This window comes from Tenrec ecaudatus, chromosome 5 (genome assembly GCF_050624435.1).
Source record: "Tenrec ecaudatus isolate mTenEca1 chromosome 5, mTenEca1.hap1, whole genome shotgun sequence".
NCBI classification, from domain to species: Eukaryota; Metazoa; Chordata; class Mammalia; order Afrosoricida; family Tenrecidae; genus Tenrec; species Tenrec ecaudatus.
The window spans coordinates 146,545,411-146,566,263 of NC_134534.1; the positions used below are offsets into that span (position 1 = coordinate 146,545,411).

The window sequence follows — 20,853 nt, forward strand, 5'->3', positions numbered from 1 at the left end:
AGGCATCTTCAGTGGAGGCTCTTCCCACAGCCAACATACTCCAGGGAGGGCTCTGAGAGCAACATGGCAGACCTCCCTAGAGGCTGCGTGTCGAGAAACAACCCTTCCCACACACAAACAGTCACCTGGAAGCCTGCTGTGAATTGCAGCAGCAGGTTGCTGTAGTGGAAGCTGCTCTTAACTCTACTTGCCTCCCTGCACATCCAATATCTGGCCTCTGAAGCCTTTTGGACAAACCTCCCTACGGGTCAGTTAGAGTTGGTATGCCCCCACTTCCAGGTGGTGCCGAGGATTGCGGACTGAGACTCCGGCGTGCTAGCACGGGGCATGCTGCATGGAGGCTACCCTCAGCCAACATACTAGGAGTAGGATCTGACAACATGACAGAACTCCGGGGCTCTTCTCAGCGGGTGACCACCATTGCCAACCCAAACTATCAGCTGCTGAACTGCTATGGACCCTTACAGTAGATTCCACAGTGGAGAGGAGGTGGGCCGCCTAAATGAAGACTGCTCCCCCACCCAGCACAGGACCCCTGGGGTTCGAAAACCAACAGGAAAGTCCTCCCAGCGGCCCTCCTGAGGAATGCCAGCCCCTTTCCCCCTTCCTGAAATGAAGAAAGGGTGCCTGCATTTCCCCTGAAAGCCAGCACAGAGAGTGGCAACTCCGCAGAGCAGGGAAGAAAATCTTGGGCAAAATCAGAGAGCAACAGCTAGCCATGAAGGGAAAATGCTGGGTATATTTTCTGATGAAAAATCTGACTGCAAAACCCAAGAAAGGACGGGAGTCATTCCCACGGGGAAGGCAGACAGGCGGGTTCGTAGTGCCCACTGGTGGACTGGCAGACCACAGTTGTGTGTCGGGCAGAGAGGGAAAGTTTAAAAATGAGATCTGGAACTTTGACATTCCAGTTAAGCAAGGGAGGGAAAGAAGTTATCACAGGGGGAAAAGGAAATGGAAAGCCAAGAAGAAAGGCTCAGCCCACCTAAGAACTTCCTGTCATAAACAAACCAGTGCTGCCTCACAGCGACCCACTGTGGGGTGCCAAGTGTGACCTGCTGACAACTGCAGAAAGTCCAGTGCTGCTCCCAGGAGCTGCTGGTGGTTTGGAACTACTGACTATGCAGAAAGCAGCCAAGGCACAAATTCATCGAATACTGGAGAAAACTAAACTTGACCGAGTGAGAAAGCAGCACCTCTAGGGATGGGCACATACCGAGAGGAGAAGAAAACAACACGAAACAGGATAAATTAACTAGGGAAAACAGACGACAAACTCAAAGAAGGAAAATAACGCAAAATCAAAATGAGGAACTAAAGGAAGAGCTACTAGAACCGAAAGGGACAATAGCTGAAATGAGAAACGGGACACAATTACGCAGAGGAAAAGCTCAACAAATTCGAGGGTAAGATTAAAAACACAGATGCGTAAGAGCAGTAAGCAACAAGACTCATGTGCATGTAGAAACTGTTGTATTGGTCTGTGTTTGCTGTGTATATTCTCAACAGCAGAGCAAAGAAAACTTAGGAAAAATGAAATTCTAAATGTTACTTTTTGGATTTCTATTTAATATAAAGGTAACAGAAGTTTTTGAAATGGCACAATAAACATGAATGGACTAAATAATTAATTTGATCAGAAACATTTGATTAACATTTTAAAGTAACACTATTTATTACCTATGTGCTAGGCATATTGCATACATTAGATTCCTGCTCTTAATAACCTACAAGTAGGAATTATGACCACCCTACCTACCCCCCCACCCCCATCCCCATGCATATTACATGTAAAGGATTGGAGGTCAAGGGGCAAAGTACCTTATCCACTGACACACATTAAGTACACCAAATACCAAACTCACTGCCACTAAGTCCAGGCCAATTCATAGCAACCCTACAAGAGGGACAGAATTGTCCCTGTGGGTTTCAGAGGCTGCCTCATTAAGGGAGCAGAAAGTGGGTGCTTTCAAACTGCTGATCTTGGGGGTCAGCAGCCCAACATATAACCACTATATCACCAGGACTCCAGAATATGAATTTTCCGGCTCTTTCCACTAACCCATGCTACATTGCCCATATCAGGTAGGATTTTCAGTGACATTCTCTACACATGAAATCGGATGTCTTAAGCAGAAAACCAGGTCAAAGACCTTACTTTGTCAGTCTTAAAATATGAAGAAACCATTTACCCAGGTCATAAAGGAAAATTCAACTCATTTCTACCAAATTAAAAAGGAAAAAACTATCTTAATATATAGTATGCTTAAACTTTTAAATTTTGAAAGGAATTTTCATATTATTGTATTTCTGTATTACTATTTATTACTAATAGTAGAAAGAAATACTAACTTTTTTCCATCAAAAGAGGTGATCTGAAAACAGTATCGCCTGTCTTCACAATCCACAGCCATCACCGAGCAGTTGTCTATGTCCATGGCCAGGCCACCTGCCACATCCCCTCGGGCCTGACTCATTAAGTTCCCACCTTGTGTGAAGTAGAACTGTCTGTCCCAGGTCGATGACACCAAGCCTGTTTTACTAGATGAAACAAGCACATTTTCACTTTTTAATGACTGCACATCTGGCATCTCATCAGCAGCCCGTCCAAAAAATTGAACGTACTGCAAAAAGAACAGCTTGGAAAAAGAACCAGGCAGAACAGAGAAGTATCCGTTTTTCAGCCTCTAAAGTACATTCATGCAGCTTGGCTTACTCATTTGTGAATACACTTTAAACACAAGGCCTGAGAGTATCACACTTTGTTATATTAGTGTCCTATAAAATACAAGTTTACAGTTCAACCACCAAAGGAATATATTCAAAAGCAAAGATTTTATTTTAAATTTAAAACAACTTATAGCTACCATGCTTGACGATACCAAGTAAAAACAGAAATTTGGCTTTATCTGATAATGTAATTACAAATATTTTCAAGTATGAGAAATGGTATTTAATTGCATTACCATCTTTTATTTTTAATGGCTTTACTGGTGTGTCGGGGTTTTCCGGAAAAAAACCAGAAAACCTGCTAGACAAATTCTGAAAGAGCTGTAACACTTGCATTACCATCTTAATGACATATGTAAACTATTCTTTCATAATCCTAAATTATTCAATAGGTATCTAAGTAGAACTTTACTTGTAAAAATAATCATGTATTTCACTTCATCTGTCATAAAGTTCACATAAATATTAACACCACTAAAAAGGTCCAATGTTTGGTGAAATCAAAACAATTAGGCAGACACCATCAAGTGCGTATTACATTCCTTAGCTTCTATATAATATATAAAAATGGAGATAATTTTCTTACTTTCTAGCATTCAAGTACCCAGCCTTTCGGGTTAAGTTTCGATTAACAGGGAATTTGGTGGGATCTGGGTCAGGTATATACAACGGGTCACTAGCTACTTCCAAGTCCTCAATGGTCTGCTGCATGGTCTCCACATCGCTGGCCATCTCCCTGCGAACACTAACACAAAAACAATTACTCACAGCTGACCACAAGGGAGACAGCAGTTCTCCTTGCCGTCACTTTCATGTATGTATTTGTATTACACCTATTTCCACAAAGAAGGAAGCAGTGGTATAGGTGGCTAGGGCAAAAGGAACACATTTTAAAATAGCTTCACATTTTATTTGAATTTAAATATTTTGAAAATTCCAAGTTCAATAACTAATGGTGGACTTTCAATTTTCAAATTGATCTCTTTTGTGTGCCTTTAGAACAGCAATCATGCTAATCTCCATGCATGTTTCAGACTAACCACCTCATGCGCAGACTTTTGAGCCTGATTAGAACTGCTTTATCCTCCCACTATTCACTACACCCTGGTGGTGCGGTGGTTACTCGGTAGGCTGCGAGCTGCTAGTTAGGCAGTTCAAAACCAGCAGCCGCTCAGGAGGAGAAAGACGGGCTTTCTGCTTCCATAACTAGTATCTCAGAAACTCACAGGGGCAGTCCTATCCCATCTTAGTGCCACCATGAGTCAGTGTTGACTCTGGTAGTGAGTGTCTTCTCAGTCACCATTCACAACTTGGAGAGCAAGGAGCACTTAACTAATTTCTCACCAGTACTCACAGTATTCATTTTTAAAATAAATTCACTGTGGAAAAGCGCCACTATGAGTCTTACAGTTTTAGGCATGAAACATAATTTCTGATCAATAAAATAAACATCAAAATTGACAATGTTGTGACATTCAAGGTTTGTGTTCTGTGGAAAAGTTGAAAAATCTAAAAGCATCCATGAAAGCATTCAAGAAACGTTCTATGGCAGGAAAAACAGTTCCTCGGGAAACTAATGATAAAACATATTTTAGACCGTAGCATTTAGCTGTTAATTTGTCATGCATGTAATTTAATCTTAAATTTTAAGAAAGAGAACACTTACTTCTGTACACTTGTTCCAATATTAGTTAAAAAGTCTTCCAGGTGTTCATTGAGATTTTCAGAGCCCATCTTAAAGAAACTTATCTGCGGCAGGAGAGCAGTGAACAACACAAAGACAAAAATGCAAAAAGTCATTCACATAATTTCTAAGGTACAATACAGTTAAGCTGAAAAACGGAAGGATCTATTGAAAAACGTTTGCCATTACAATGACTCCTACTGGTCAGGGCACCACTGAGCGAGCGAGATTTCATTGTCATTGCATCAGCATTAACTCAATAGCAGTGATCTGGGTTCTCGTTTGGTATATCTTATTTTATCTTTTGAATGAATACATGCATATGATACTTTCTTAACTGGTGAATAAATTTTTAAGTATTTCAAAGTAAATCATATACATCAACTGTTTCATGTTTACTACAAAGATAAATAGGTTCTATCTCTAAGGACTATCTGAAGGAATTTTTAACTTTACCTCAATTACTAAAGGATTGACACATATTGTTTTCTATTACCCAAACTGTCATTTCCTAGCCTCCTCCCTGTGGTGTGTCCCTCGAGGCATTTTGGAATTGAACTCTGAGTTTTACTCAGGGACTTTGTAAGGATCACGGTGGACCCAAACTTGGTCATGCGCCTTCAAATCTAGTATGAAGCGAGAGTGAGTGGAAGCGCCACCTGTGGGTGCAGGTCTCGGATTGTACTCAGCTCCCTGCTCCCTGTGCCCACTGGCGATGGGCAACGTCTAAACACAGCGCTAAGTGGTTTCAACTGTCCTCAAGTAGTTGAAATCTTCATTTTCAATGACAACGTGCTCCTCAACTTCCTTAACACAGTAATTGGATATCATTTTTTTAGATCCCCGTTTAAAGCACAGACACAAATGAGCGTCGTATACAAGTAGCAAACTTGGGAAGGTTCTTAGGGCAGCGGTCGTCTGAATTTAGTAGTCACCTGTGCTTGCATGTACCCAAGCAGAGGCTCCAGCAGTGCTATTTTCTTCTTGTACTGAAGAGTGTTTAATGCACAAAAATAATGCATCATGGTCTGGTGCTGCTTTTTTCTGGAAGTGTACACATCTTCAGTTAATTCGTATTTCATCTTTGGACAAAAAAGAAAAATTCTATTATGTAAATGACTTTGGGGAAGAGGTTATCGAAGAAAAAGGTTAGTCACCAACAATTGTGCAAAACCTGAACCTATTCTGCAACATCAGAAACCCTTCAATATAGGGATAGATGTTCCTCCTGTCCAAGCAGTGCAGGCCCAGTATAGGGATGTCTGAACAAGCAAGCAAGAAGTCCTGGCAGCAGAGTATGGTCAGCAACGGGCTGCTAACCGCACAGTTCGAGCCTGCCCGACAATGAGACAGCCTGCTCTGGTAAACATGGCATCTCGGGAACACCACGGAGCAGCTCTGCCCCATGCTGTACGGCTGCTGAGTGACAGTCCACACAACGGCAGTCCAAGAGAAGGCTCACAGATTTTCCCTGACTTACAATGCTGCGCGTGCAGCCAGTGAAGGTGACTGTGATTTTGTTGTGAAGAGCAGTTGATTCAACCAGAAGGGCACATTTACGTAACATTAAAGGGCAAGTCCTTCTTGTCCTGAAGTTGGACTATTATAACCTGGGGACTTACTATATTACCATCAACTAACCCACTGAAAAACGTAAATTAGAAGCAAAACCCAAAATTTTACACACAACTAAGAGTGGTACAATAATGAAACTAAGCATGGCAGAGGAAACTACTATAGGGAAAGGTAGATGGCCATTTGGTACCAGCTCAGCCATGTCTCTGACCTTCATCAGTCAAGTCACCTCATACTACCCTCTCCTCTGCCTCTCTCGCTACCACACTCTTACACTTACGTTCTTGTACCCACTACTAACATGTGTGTGCCCAGAATTCATTTATTCACATGGCAAGTTTATCGTGTCCCTATTATGGAAAATAGAGCTAGCACTCTCCTGCTCTCCCTTTACATGTGACTATCCATGCACATGCTTTACCGTGCAGTGTGCATCTCCATCGTGCGTGTGTATAAGTGCTGAAACCGCGCACGGGATTTTCCCACAAAACCTGATCCTCTACCGCTTCCAACTTCTCCTAATTGTCGCGCAGCATTCACCAGTTAAAACATATACCTACTGTCTCATTTCCCATTCCTTCTCCCACACTGAGGTTTTGTCAATTCTACTTAAAAAGCGGTATCTTTAAAAACATTCCTGCCTTTCCACTCCCAGCAACCACTTTAGCTTAGCCCACAGCTTCCCAAACTTATTTGGCCTACCTCCCCTTTTAGAAAAAAACTGCTCAGCGCCGCTGGCAATTCGAACTTTTGTTGACCCAGAGTAAAGTGTAGGTATCTGCTTTGGCAGTGCCCCACGCCCACCCCCCTTGGAGTCTCTGGCAGCGAGTCTGTTTGGATTCTTCCAGAACCTCCCAGGGGGCTATGCATCACTGGCTTAGATTTCATTTGACTTTGCAAACTATTCCAATAGTTTGGACTGAACATCTTCTAGTCTGTGCCCTTCACATTTCCATTTCTGGGACTTCGTATTTTTTTGTTGTTGTTCTTTACACAATTGTTTTTATTTTTTGCCTCCTTAGAATCTTTTGAAGTCTGCTTACTCTCTCTAAAATCAATTTCAAAGTCACTAACATAGTCATATCGCCTCAAACTACTTTTTCCTGGTCATCCTCTCCATCACTTCCAAATACACCTGTGCTGCAGAGACTATAAAATGATTCTCCTTCCACCATTCTAATATTGTCAGTATTGAAAACTTCCCGCACTTTTTATTGTGAATTAGGTGCAGGTTTCAAATAATCATTTTTGTACTCAACGAGTAAACAAACTCCCTAATCCCGTACCTTTCCTCCCTACTTTTCCATCCCAATTTTGAATTGGAGAAAGCAAATTATCTTCTCCTTGAATGTTGGAGATAAAATAATATGTATAGAAATTTTATAGCATATACGTAGCATATTGCTTTTATCTGCTAAAAATATGGCATATTTTTCCTATTTAAAAAAGCTTCCTATAAGTCAGATACTTTCATGCATTATCTCATTTCATCTTTATAATCACTGACGGTATCTGATAGGGAGATGGGGCTTGAGGCTAAGTGAGTAGCTGCGTGGCCTCATGGCGAGAATTGGCGGCACTGCAACTTACCCACGGGCAGTCTGGCTCCGTAGTCAGTAGCCTACACCATGATGCTCCTGGGACTCTACCACGAGCTTCGACAAATACAGTTTTTCTTCTAGCAAGACTCTGCCCCAATCCCAAACTGGTGACTTCCATTCTTCCTTTCAGATGTCCTGCAAATGTCACCTCCACAAAGGAAGCCTTTTCCCCAGTTCACCAATAAAAGCCACCTGCTACCCTGTGTGCTCAGCACTTTGTAAAGACAGCTACTACTGCACTGAACTCACACGGAATCCCTGCCTTCTCTTCCGCCAAGCACCTGGCACTGGCCACGCACATGTCTGCCTTCACAGGACGCCTTCAATCAGGCTTGTTCCCCGTGGCACCGAACATGCTGCTTTACTGATCGAAAACTACGTCTTTAATGCAATGAAATCGATGAAAGGCTTTTTAAAAAAAAAAAAGACTGAAACCGTCAGAGGTATTGTCAAATGTTCCAAACTTTACACCTAGGACTTGTCACTCCTTCTCTGAGGCAAAGCAACAAAGTCATGCAGGCTTTAAAATGCATGGATCGGGACCATTAGATGATCAGTGAACTAAAATCAGAAATGGAAGAGGTCATTTGGAAAACAAGCTTATCTAAAAGAGAAATACTGCAACTAAGTCTAAAATACTCTCGACCTCCCAGACCGAGGACAGACCTCTGGCTCTGAAGTCCATGTGGCGTCAATCCTGTCCTGAGTCACAGTAGCTAGTGCACAGCAAGCCCTGCCCGTGCATGGAGCCCCACAAGAGGAGGGCCTGGCCAGCAGATGCAACCACAGCTGCAGACAAGCCCGGCCAGAGATGCCCTTCCTCACAGACACCCAGTCAAACCTTGCCTTGAGGCTCTGGATCTAGAGGGATGATTATGAGGAGAACCCAGGTGAACTCCTTATTCTGTTCTTTGATCTTTACTTGAAGACATTTCTCCTCAAATACAAGGTAGTAGTTCTAGACCTGACTATGAACAAATATCAAAAAACATACATTCTCTGTACATGAGGAAGGCTTCCTAACAAAATTTCACTGAATTATGTATGCAACAATTTAGCTTTATGGTTACTGTGTCTCCAAAGACATTTCTTCATACATATGTGAGAAAATAAAACCAGTACACATGCCTTGTTACCAAAATACACAGCAAAAGAGGACATGTCAAGAGTTGAGATGAATTACGCATTCTAATAGTCATGTTTACATCTATTAATTATAGCCACAGAAAAATGTTGTTTCAAGAAACCAAGAATGATCTATTTATATTCCACTGGATCTCAGAAAGGCTTTAAACAGCTAGAAGGGAGAATAAATTAAGAGTAATCTAGCAAAGGCATTACTAGTTACTAATGTTAAGGAGGACAAGCGACACCACCTAGTGAAAGAGGCCCTCACTGCAGTACTGAAGGAGTAAATACGAGTCACACCTTGTCATTTTCTCTTTTTTTGGACAATCGGCTGTATCTGTTAATCGCAGCATCATGATCTGGAAAAGAAAACTGATGGTTAAAAACAAGCCTCTGTGAAATTTAAAAGCCTTCAACTGTCTTCACATTTCTACTGTTTCTGAAAAGGGAGTAAAACAGGCTGAGAACTTCCTCCTACAATCCCTCCATCCACATGTTCTCCAGAGCCAGTTTTCCCCTGCATTTAGCTTGTATTTATCAACAGAAAGGTATAAAAATGAAAAACACATTGGTACAGGGACACTATAACCATTAAAAATTTGTATTTTATTACTTTTTAAAGTTTTTAACAAAGTAATAGCAAAGGCTCATTAAAGAGAATGTCAAGTGTATAGAAAAATAAAGAACTGGAGACAAACTGCACCACCTTCTTGGACCTAAAAAGATAGTAAGCCAAAGACTGATTTAACTTCCGTTTACATTTTCTTGTAATGCAAGCAGTTCAATTTAAGTAACAACATTGATTTAAGTACATTCATTCTTCTCTATTGGTGAGCTAACCAATATTTACATAGATACATGCATTTTTATAAGAAAGAAGTATGCCAAAATAAAGCAGTGTGCCACGTGTTCAGAGCTTACCGTTACTAGCAATTTGAAACACTTCCTTTAATGTCAGTATTTCTGAAAGATTGAAAACATCATTTTAGTTTATCATATTTATGAACTATTCTTCTTAAATTGTTTAGAAAACTAATTACAGATAAAGCCATAATTAAACCCCCAAATAATATTCCACACGTCCAAGGTGGAATTTATTGTTAGTATTCTCCAAACTAGTCCACAGAATATTATCATTAACAACCCTGCACCACCACAAAATACATCTGCCATCAACTGGGAGTGCAACATCACAACAAGCACACAAATCTACTGGGACTGCTAAACTATGCAACCACTGGTGTCAGGGTCCAACGAATTAATTCATTTTCATACATAACTCAGTAAGTTAAAAACGGTATTAGGAAGGAAAAGAAAGAAGAGAAACATTTTGTTAATATGGTTATGAATCTATTTCTTGACCTTGGAAATGACCACTCCTGAAACTCATCCTGTAAACTCCTCCTCCTTATGACATGTGCATCGTTAACTCTTATGTCAGTCTGATCGCCTTGCTCTAAGCCCCAAGCTGCACCACATTCTCTACTGTAGAGAATGGCCCCATTTATATGTGCACCCGTCGCCCTCGTGGGCTTTCTCAAAGGAAAAATCATCTTTTTCATATCAGTATTCTTCATGTCTAGTTTGACACCTAGCGAGTGGTCCTAGCAATGTTTGGTGTCTGATGAAAGCTAAGGGGTTGGAAGCAGTAGTCAGAAAGGGGAGTGGGAAAGAGTAACACACACTTGTAAGGCCTGATGTTCGAAGAGCTGATGAAAGTAAACGTAAGCGTGACACTTCAATACCTTTCAGATCTCTTTCCTTAAACTGAGTAATGGGGAACATCATGGCATCAGCAAGCTGGGTTGAAAGTACAGCATGACAAGAGCTGAGCTAGTAAGAAAAGACCAAAAAGGTCAAGTAACTAACTACATACAGAGACATTAAACCGCTGTTACACACATTAATACGACTCAGTAAACTAAGATACATTTTATATAAAAGAACACTATAATTACCAGCTATAGTACAAAGTATTTTATAATTAAAAAATCCACTTCCTCAAGTGTTGTTTTCTTAACATTGATCTACATAGGACAATATTTTCCTAATACTATTAAAATATTTCCAAAAATTACCTTTCCAATTAAAGGGAGCTCAAAAAGGATGGACTAGCTCCAGTTAGAGCTAAAGCCCTTGCTTCAACAGTACGAAACAGCACGGCACTGCCCATGCAGCCCTCCTCACACTCTGCTTCTGCTCCCCCTTGTTCCCATAGCTACTTTGGGAACTGGGGCTGTTTAAAGTGAAAGGACTAATAAGGGCTGAAGGTAAGATGCTGCCTCGTGGGAAAAGAAAGAAACTATGAAGTGGGCAGTTGGAGCTCACAGCCTCGCGGCTCTCCCCTTCCTGGATCAAGACACGTCCTACAAAGACGGCATGTTGCTGGGCTGAGTAGACAGCACACCTACAGGCATGCTCCTGAAACACAGTTTGTTTTCATGGAACAAGTCAAGTTCTGTGTTTACAATAGCCACCAAGATATAGAAATAAGGTCTTTATTTAATACTTTCTTACAATGGAACTTTGCTCATAAAATCACAGTCATAAATGTTCTCAATAAAAGCTAAAGGACCTGCGTGATTTAACAATAAGACCACTACTTGAAGGCAAATAAAACTAACACTGACCTCATCAATAACTTTTGAAAACTGTTGCAAAGTGGAGCTCATGACTTCATCATCACCCCCCAGTGGAAAACGCTGTCAAGTGAAGATACAGTTAAGTTCCAATGCGGTTGTACTTTTCAAGAATGAGATAGTACGATACAATTTACATTTTTAAATAACTTCAGAAAATTTTAAAAACTTTTGCTGAACACTAAACATGTCAGTTGAATAAGTAGCATAATCACTGCGTTATTCAACATTAAAATATTTGTTGAATAACCAATTAACATTGTATATTGACATGCACACAATCCCAGGAATTAAAAGATTTAATGTTCAGCTCCAGTTCCTCCAATAATCAGCTACATAATCTTTTACAGTCTTAAATTCTCCATTAGTAAAAGATGAGAGCAAATCAGACAATGTCTGTCTCTAAAATAATTTCTTGATATAAGTGTGCTGGTGAAATTTCAATGGCATTATCAAAATTACCCTCTGTAAATCCAGGAGGGCATAGGGATTCCTGATAAAAGAAATCATCTGTACACCGCATATTTTTTAATAGGCTTTTAAAACTTTCATACAAATTACCTGTTTTTCATATTCTTTTAGAAGTTTTGAAGTCAGGTGTGTGGCTGCACTTAGCTCATTCTACAAAAAAAAAAAAAAAAAGACTGGCAATCAAGTTAAGTTGAAGATGTCAGTTGACACTTGACGACCCCTGTGTGTACCTAGTTTCCAGGACGCGCTTTCCAGAAATAGATCACCAGGCCTTTCTTTCTAGATGCCTCACAATGGACTCATACCTCCAACTTTTCTGTTGGGAGCCGAGCACCACGCAGGGCCTCCAGAAGATGCCTAGGTCAGTCTTATTTGTTACCAATTAACGTACATACCGTTCACATGCTTCGCACCCGCAGTGAACAGGAGGAAGGGGAGAGCCCAAAAGCAGGCAGAGGAAACTCAAACCAGGGGAACTGCTCGGAGAACTCAGCTTTGTTCCCAGTCTTTTGGGGTTTTCTTTTTTTTGTGGGGATGGTGGTGGTGGTGGGAGGTGGGGTTGGGGTTGTTTGAGGCTAATAAAACCTATGTATTAAATAAAATATTTTTAAAGTCAGAAATAAACTGTATGTAACTTGAGCAAAATGATAAGATTCTATAAGAATAACTAGCTATCCCTTTCTCTGGAAGATGATCCTAGACAATGATAGGCATTTAATAGAATACAACCAGAATGTGGTCAATCTACTCATATCACATAACATTGCCATATTTAAACTTTTTAAAGCCCCCACATCCTCACCCCTAAGGATAGCTATAAGAAGTTACACTTTTTTACATACAATTTATCTCTTATCAGAAATCTAATCTTGAGAGACAAAGCAGAGGGAAGTAAAAATAAATGATCATAGTATCTTTCAGGTACCTAATGAAAATATGAATCTTTAGCACTTATACAATACTCGTGTGATTCAACTATGGAATGATATATTAGCTCCCATTAAAAAATAAAATGTAAGTAAATAAATAACGCAAAAAAAGTGTGAATCTAGAGAGAAGAGAAAATAAGGGGGGAAAATGAAGCTTATATACTTAATTAATCCCAAAGAAAATACATCACAGAGCTCAGGTTGCTCTTAAGGCTTATAATTAGGTTGTGTAAAGACAGCCTCAAACCTGCTCAACAAAACAATCAAGTGAGAACCTCCTCCAATTCATCTCCTCCCTGCTCCAAAGCTACAGCATCTAATGTTTACTACCCTGTTCTAACTAGACAGTAGCAGACTGCTTTCCAATCCTCAACGTAAAGAGGGAAAGTGCTCGGCAGGGGTTAAAAACATGGGAAGGGCAACGAGATTAAGTATTCAGGTGAATCTTAAGCCAAGAGTGATCACAGCCAGTGTGTTTCATTGAGAATGCCCTTACTTGTACCACTAAATTGCTATAACTTTTGCAATGCTACACTATACACTGGAGATAGAAATACGAGCTCTGCGCCACAAAATGCTTAATGTTCACTCACCCATTCAATAAATGTTTATTAACCATGAGCCCAGCATACGATAGACACTAGCCAACAAGACAGATCCTATCTCTGTCAGGGAGCTTAAAATAATGTTTTAAGCATAGAATTAAGCATTTAAATTTTTACCTGCGCATCATAAATCCGATGCATGGCTTGATACAGTTGGTTCATATAGTTAGAAATAGCTGCAGCATCTTCTTCAAATACACCCAATAAAGACCTTGTCTGTATAAATTAAAAGCAATACATTTATCTTACTCATTATACATGAAAACAGAAAAAACAAGACCTTTTTTTCCTAAATCAAAAATCCTAGGATTTTTAGAGGTTAAGTCTGCATATTCATCTATTTTCTTTTTCACTGGCTGTTTTTGTTGTTGCTTTGTAACTTAGGAGCCTCCATGCCTTACAGAGTAAAACACCTCGAGAGGGTTTGCATGGCGGTGATCTTTCTGGAAAGAAGCCCTGTGGCACAGTGTTAAGCACTCAGCTGCTCATACAATGGCCAATGGTCCACACCCAGTAGCCACTCCCATGGAGAAAGAGTGGCAATCTGCTCCCATAGCAGGACTGCCTGGGAAACCCATTGTCACCATCAGCAAGAAACAACTTGTGGAGAATCAACTTGTCGGCAGTGAGTCTGGATTGTTTGGATGATCTTTACAGAAGCGGAGGTCAGACCCTTTCTTCTGCAGTGCTGCTGGGAGGGTCTCAGCCACCAATCGCTTTGGTAACCAGTTGAGGGCAAAATTTTTATGTAATCCTGGGACTTTTTTAAAAAAATAATTAATACCCAGAAGTTAGTGTTTTTTGCTCTTAGTTTCACTTCATTAAAGTCATAATGAAGTCATAAACAACTACGTCATAAACATTTTAGAAGGAACAATAAAGGGATATTGTCATGAGCTAAAAATTACATAATTAAACTAAGAACAAATCAACAAAAACATTCAACAGATAAAACTATATATAGTATGTAAATGTTTTATTTCAGAATAACTTATCAATATTGGCCATGATACTAGCTTTACATACCAAACCTGTTTCAGTCTTTTAGGCTAAGAAGCACCTTTGACATAGTTAATCAATATAACCTTTTATGTAAATGACTAATTTATTTCAGTGGAATTACCCATGGGGAGGGGGGCTATGAACAAAATTAAGTGTCAAATTCTTCTGAAGAATGACCCTATGAACCAGTGGAGAGGTCTGAGGGCTGGTCCTAATCCCAACTATGTGGACACCTGCCCCTCCCCTCAGAGGAATTTATTTCAGCTGCACTGAATCTGGAGCTCTGGGAGAGGGACATGTCTGATCCGAGCACACAGGAGCAGATGAAGGGGGAGCAGGAGAGAGTGGAGCACATCCTGGCACACCAGGCCCTGAGGATGATGTTCCCAATTAGAGAAGCCAGTCCACATAGAGGACTACCTGACCAGCCCCACTATGAGACATGACACCCCTCACTGACTCATAACCCTACAGGGGACAACACCGGAGACACAGTGTGGGAATTGCACCCAACCTGATCCCACCACACCGAGGCAAAACACTAAGGGGGTGCAACAGAACAGCAAGGCAACAGAGCGTCAAGGTCCCCAGGGAATGCTGAAGGTGGACTTTGGGGCCAAGACATGATGCCCCAACAGACTGGACTGGAAAACATTCCTAAAGGCCAAACGATTAAAAAAAGAAATAAAGAAATTTGTAAGGGTCTCTCCAAGTGGCTAGAAAAGATCCATGCTTGTACCTATTTTTAAAATGTGACTTGGCCCCAATAAAATGATTTTTAAACCCCCCCCCAAAAAAAGTGACTTAAAAAAATCCCTAAAGGCCAACAAACAGTCTTTGAAATAACTACAAGCTTTTCTTTCTTATTGTGTTTTGTTGGTCATTGACTTGTTTTGTTGTATATTGTTGCTTGGTTTTGCTGTTTTGTTTTTGTGCATGTAATCATCTCTGCAGGTCTGTCTAAATAAAATAGGCTGGATGCACAATCTGGAGGAGAAAACAATGGGAACTACAGTTGGGGGGGGGGGTGAACATGGGAGAGAGGGAGGTGGGGGAAAGGCAGTGGTGTTAACAAACCCAGGGAACAAAGGCACAACAAGTGATTCAAATCGGTGGTGAGGAGGGTATAGGAGGCCTGGTAGGGTGTGATCAAGGGTAAAGTAAAAAGAGGAATTACTGAAACTCAAATGAAGACTGAGCGTGATTGTGGGACAAGAGGAAAGTCAAAGGAAATAGAGGAAAGAGCTAGGAGGCAAAGGGCATTTATAGAGGTCTAGATAAAGACATGTATATATGTAAATATATTTATATATGAGGATGGGGAAATAGATCTATGTGATTATATTTATAGGTTTAGTATTAAGGTAGCAGATGGACATTGGGTCTCCACTCAAGTAGTTCCTCAATGCAAGAATACTTAGTTCTATTAAACTGGTATTCTATGATGCTCACCTTCCCAACACAATCGCTGAAGACAAAGTGGGGGGAAAAAAGCAAATGTGGTGAAGAAAGCTGATGGTGCCCAGCTATCAAAATATATAGCATCTGAGGTCTTAAAAGCTTGAGGGTAAACAAGCAGCCATCTAGCTCAGAAGCAACAAAGCCCACATGGAAGAACACACCAGCCTGTGTGATCACGAGGTGCTGAAGGGATCAGGTATCAAAGAACAAAAAGCCATATCACTGGGTGCACACCTCCATGATACGATCACTGAGGGCAAATGGGTGCATAAGCAAATGTGGCAAAGAAAGCTGATAGTGCCTGGCTATCAAAAGATAAAGTGTCTGAAGCCAGTCAAAGTGCGATGTAGCAACAATGAAACATACAACTTTCCTCTAGTTCCTAAATGCTCCCCCCCCCCACTATCATGATCCTAATTCTACCTTACAAATGGCTAGACCAGAGGATGTACAGTGGTACAGATAGGAACTGGAAACACAGGGAATCCAGGGCGGATGATACCTTCAGACCCAGTGGTAGGAATGGAGATACTGGGAGGGTGGAGGGAGGGTGGGTTGGAAAGGGGGAACCAATTACAAGGATCTACATATAGCCTCCTCCCTGGGGGACAGACAACAGAAAAGTGGGTGAAGGGAGACATTGGACAGTGCAAAATATGACAAAATAATAATTTGAAAATGATCAAGGATTCATGAGGGAGGGGGGAGGAGGGAGGGACTGAAAAAAATGAGGAGCTGATGCCAGGGGCTTAGGTGGAGAGCAAATGTTTTGAGAATGATGAGGGCAATGAAAGTACAAATGTGCTTTACACAATTGTTGCATGTATGGATTGTGATAAGAGTTGGATGAGCCCCTAATAAAACGATTAAGAAAGAAAGAAAGAAAAAGACAGATAGATAGATAGATAGATAGATAGATAGATAGATAGATAGATAGATAGATATAGTGACTGGGGTCTTAAAGGCTTGAAGATAAACAAGCAGCCATCTAGCTCAGAAGCAACAAAACCCACATGGAAGAAGCACACCAGCCTGTGCGATCACAAGGTGTCATAGGGATCGGGTATCAGGCATCATCAGAACAGCCCATTTGTAGGCCAAAGCACATTTGTAGGCCACTGGACATCCTCTTACAGAAGGGTCTCGGGGAGGAGACAGCCAGTCAGAGTGCGATGAAGCAACAATGAAACATACAACTTTCCTCTACTTCCTAAATGCTTCCTCCTCCTCCACTATCATGATCCCAAGTCTACCTTACAAATATGGCTAGACCAGAGGATGTAACTGGTACAGATAGGAACTGGAAACACAGGGAATCCAGGGCAGATGATCCCTTCAGGACCAATGGTGCAAGTGGAGATACCGGGAGGGTGGAGGGACTGTGGGGTAGAAAGGAGAAACTGATTACAAGGATCTATGTATAATCTCCCCTGTGGGACGGACAACAGAAAAGTGGGTGAAGGGAGACGTCGGACACTGCAAGATATGACAAATTAGTAATTTATAAATTATCAAGGGTTCATGAGGGAGGAAGGAGCGGAGAGGGAGGGAAAAATGAGTTGATGCCATAGGCTTAAGTGGAGGGCAAATGTTTTGAGAATGATGAGGGCAATGAATATATAAATGTGCTGTAGACAATTGATGTATGTATGGACTGTGATAAGAATTGTATGAGCCCCCAATAAAATGATTTAAAAAAAATAATGACCCTACTGGAACCCATCACAATGATCTACATATAACCCCCTCCCTTGGGGACGGACAACAGAAAAGTAGGTGAAGGGAGACATCGGTCAGCGTAAGACATGAAAAATAATAATTTATAAATTGTCAATGGCTCGTGAGGGAGGGAGAGGCAGATGAAAAAATGAGGAACTTATACCAAGGACTCAAGTAGAAAGAAAATGTTTTGAGAATGATGGCAAAAAATGTACAAATACAAAAAAAATGTACAAATGCGCCTGACACAATGGATGGATGGATTGTAATAAAGAGTTGTATGAGCTCCCATAAAATGACTTTGAAAAAAAAGAGTAACCTTACTGATTTAACCATGGGAGGGGGAATGTTCTAAAAAAATTGATGTGGGGGTGATTATACAATTCTCCTTGATACAATTGAAATGATTAAACTATTGAATTATATGATATATAAATTACTTGCCAAATAAAACTGTTGAAAAAAATGATAAAATAAAATATATTGGAACTAAAATTTTTTAAATGAAATAAAGTACTCTGAGTGGGGGGAAAAAATGACCCTACCAACCTAAGTTCAACATAATACCACAGTACCCCTCCTCAATATGGGCCTCTCTTCAGCCATCCTGAAGCAATGTTTGCAATGTAGTCAGTTAACATGGCCTCTCTAGCCACAGTTCTTTATGTGATGTCTCATAATTCTGGATATTGTGCTTGCAGTTAAGATCCCATTTTGGAGGGCATTCCTGTTTCAGAATTAAGGTGGGATTAATTCCTGACCTTATAAAGGGTATGAACTGAGTCACACCATCTTTAAGACTACTAGTGTTACAGCTCTTTTAGAATTTGTCCAGCAGGTTTTGTGTTTTTCCAGAAACTCCCCACCCCTACCCCCCCATACCAGTATTTTTAAAAAGACTACTTTACTGGAGGGTCTGGCTTATACCAGCCTTCATTTTCCTTAGGGTATGGTCAGCTAAGAGACACATTACAACTCCATCAAAACCATTCCTCAGTGTAGAAGAGCTATCTGGGACAGAGAGGAACCCCAGGACCATGGGAGAGCACTTCCCAGATCTGTGTGAAGTGGTACAGACCGCTGAGACCAGATGCACCAGAGACTGTGGACAGACTCAGGGGCAGCGCTGAGACTATGGGGCACCTTGGCCGAAGGCTACAGGACTGTAGAGCAGAGTAACAGGCAGGCTGGCGATGTGGCCTGTGGAGGCAAAGGCCAAGGTCCCACGTGGTTGAAACACTTGACGACTAGAAAGAAACATAGCTGCGGGCTGAGCAGCGGTGTTGCTGTGGACCAATGACTGTAGTTACCATTGGCCGACATTGACTTGTGGAAACCCATTAACTTCCCTACTAAACTCCCTTAATCATGACTCTTGTGAGTTTTGTGTGGCCACTGCAATGCACAGAGGTGCAGGGTAGTAGGAGGAACTGCTGGTGTCAGAACAGTCACAGAAGGATGGAGGTCTGAAGGCATGTCTGACTCAGGCCTCGAGACTACAGGGAAGTCAGAGGAGGTTTCACTGTCGTTTGCCACAATGCTAATTGGGTTTTTATGAGTGCTGAATTTGGGGTTAATTTTTACTTCCTTCTTTATACTTGTCTAAATTGTTTCCTTCATTTTTTATAGAAACCTGTAAAAATGGCCTTTTTGAAGGGAGAAAAACAAGTTAGAAAGGAGCTACTAAGAGAAACAAGAATGTGAACCACAAGGCTCAGGGATCGGAAGGCACAGCCCCAAGGGTATGCTCACCATCTGAGGTCTCCAACGTCCAGTAATTTTAGAAGAACAAAAATATCGGCACTGAAGCTTAAAATCTGAACACGGACCTTGTATTTTTTATATAAAAATAATTTTTACTCCAGCCTTAAAAATTTGAGGGGGAAAAAAAATCAACTTAATTCTTTTGAGCTTGTTGTCATTTTCAGGAAAAGAAACAAAGTCGATACGGTTTTTTTAAAAGGAGGGAGGACAAAATCATTCTACCATGATCTCAACCCTTGCCATCCCTCCCCAGGGCTCACAAGCACAGGATCAACTGTGAAAACCAAAGCATCGGGCCATCTTGTTTGGCTAAAGTCATTGTTAAGAGGAACCTGTCATTTAATTGTTTGGTTTCTCCCTGATCCACCCACCCCCAAAAAATACTGAGAACTGCAACTGAAGGAATTAGGCACTGATTAGGCACAAATAAAAAGATGCTTCTTAGCTTAAAAAAGGAATGACCTGGGTTCCTTAGTTAACGCTAATACCAAGTTCAACATCATACAGTTATTATCCATTCAATAGTAACAGCTTAACAAAAAACAATATGGTACCATTTCATTTCATTGAATCTAGACATTATTTTATGTATTACTAAAAATGTACCATCTTAAATGCTGGCAATTTAGCTGTGATTCGAGGGCATCTGTGTCTTGATCTTTTTACCTCACACCTATTGAAAGTCATTTTAACAGAAATTTACCATTGCAGCGATCATGTAAACATGAAAAGGTGAATATAAGCAGTAAACACCTATGTTTAAAGCTTCACACTCAGAGTTCAACTCATGAATCACTTTGCAAGTCAGGAATCAAGAGCCATGTTTTCTCATCCAGTATTCTTCTTCATGCCATGAAAAGGTAATAAAATGTTTCTTTAAAGTGCTCCACCCTGCCCCCAGTTTTTGCCTCCAGGTTACTGATATTCACCAAGTCGTGAGGGTGATACCCGCTTGATCTCACCAGGTGCCAAAGGGAGGTTTTCAAACAACAGCCAAGGCGCATGTTGTTTTCTCACATAGTTAAGCTGATTTTTCATTGGACGCGAGCATATTTTGGAGATATTACAGGTTTGGTTCCAGACCACTACAATAAAACAAATACTGCAATAAAGAGAATCAAACAATTTTTTTATTTCCCCATGCATATCAAGTTTAACATTATACTCTACGAAGTATGTAAAACAAAACAAAAAAAAACCCACCTGACTGCCATTGAGCCATGGAGTCAATTTTGACTCATACTGGCCCTGTGGGTTTCCAAGACTAATTTTTTACGGACATAGAAAGCCTCATCTTGCTCCTGTGGAGGGGTTGGTGTTTTTGAACGGCTGACCTTATGGCTAACAGCCCAATGCATACCACTAGGGTTCCACAAGTATGCAAAAGAATTCTGAAAAAGTTGGAAATGTGATGAGAGAGACAGAGACACAAAGTGCGCGTGTGCTGTTGGAAGATGGCTCTAGACTTCTCTATACATTGCCATCTATAAACCTTCAATCTGCAAACTAATGATAATACTGGGAAGTGCAACAAAGCAAGGACAC

The 20,853-nt window shown here is 40.9% G+C and overlaps 1 protein-coding gene and 2 non-coding genes across 3 annotated transcripts in view; 1 reads left to right on the forward strand and 2 right to left on the reverse strand.

Annotated features, from left to right (window-relative positions):
* The window catches only part of APPL1 (adaptor protein, phosphotyrosine interacting with PH domain and leucine zipper 1), a 45,518-nt gene that overhangs the window by 18,449 nt on the left and 6,216 nt on the right, over positions 1 to 20,853 (reverse strand). The window contains exons 2-11 of the mRNA XM_075550004.1: positions 13,480 to 13,578; positions 11,919 to 11,978; positions 11,349 to 11,420; positions 10,464 to 10,551; positions 9,640 to 9,681; positions 9,019 to 9,077; positions 5,350 to 5,496; positions 4,397 to 4,479; positions 3,317 to 3,475; positions 2,353 to 2,541 (exon numbers count right to left, since the gene is read on the reverse strand). Coding sequence (XP_075406119.1) covers positions 2,353 to 2,541; positions 3,317 to 3,475; positions 4,397 to 4,479; positions 5,350 to 5,496; positions 9,019 to 9,077; positions 9,640 to 9,681; positions 10,464 to 10,551; positions 11,349 to 11,420; positions 11,919 to 11,978; positions 13,480 to 13,578 — 998 coding nt within the window. The remainder of the gene's footprint in view (positions 1 to 2,352; positions 2,542 to 3,316; positions 3,476 to 4,396; positions 4,480 to 5,349; positions 5,497 to 9,018; positions 9,078 to 9,639; positions 9,682 to 10,463; positions 10,552 to 11,348; positions 11,421 to 11,918; positions 11,979 to 13,479; positions 13,579 to 20,853) is intronic.
* LOC142449545 (U7 small nuclear RNA) lies at positions 3,000 to 3,062 on the reverse strand. The gene has a single exon (XR_012784694.1). It is a non-coding gene; the product is annotated as a U7 small nuclear RNA (small nuclear RNA).
* LOC142449562 (U7 small nuclear RNA) lies at positions 18,349 to 18,409 on the forward strand. The gene has a single exon (XR_012784707.1). It is a non-coding gene; the product is annotated as a U7 small nuclear RNA (small nuclear RNA).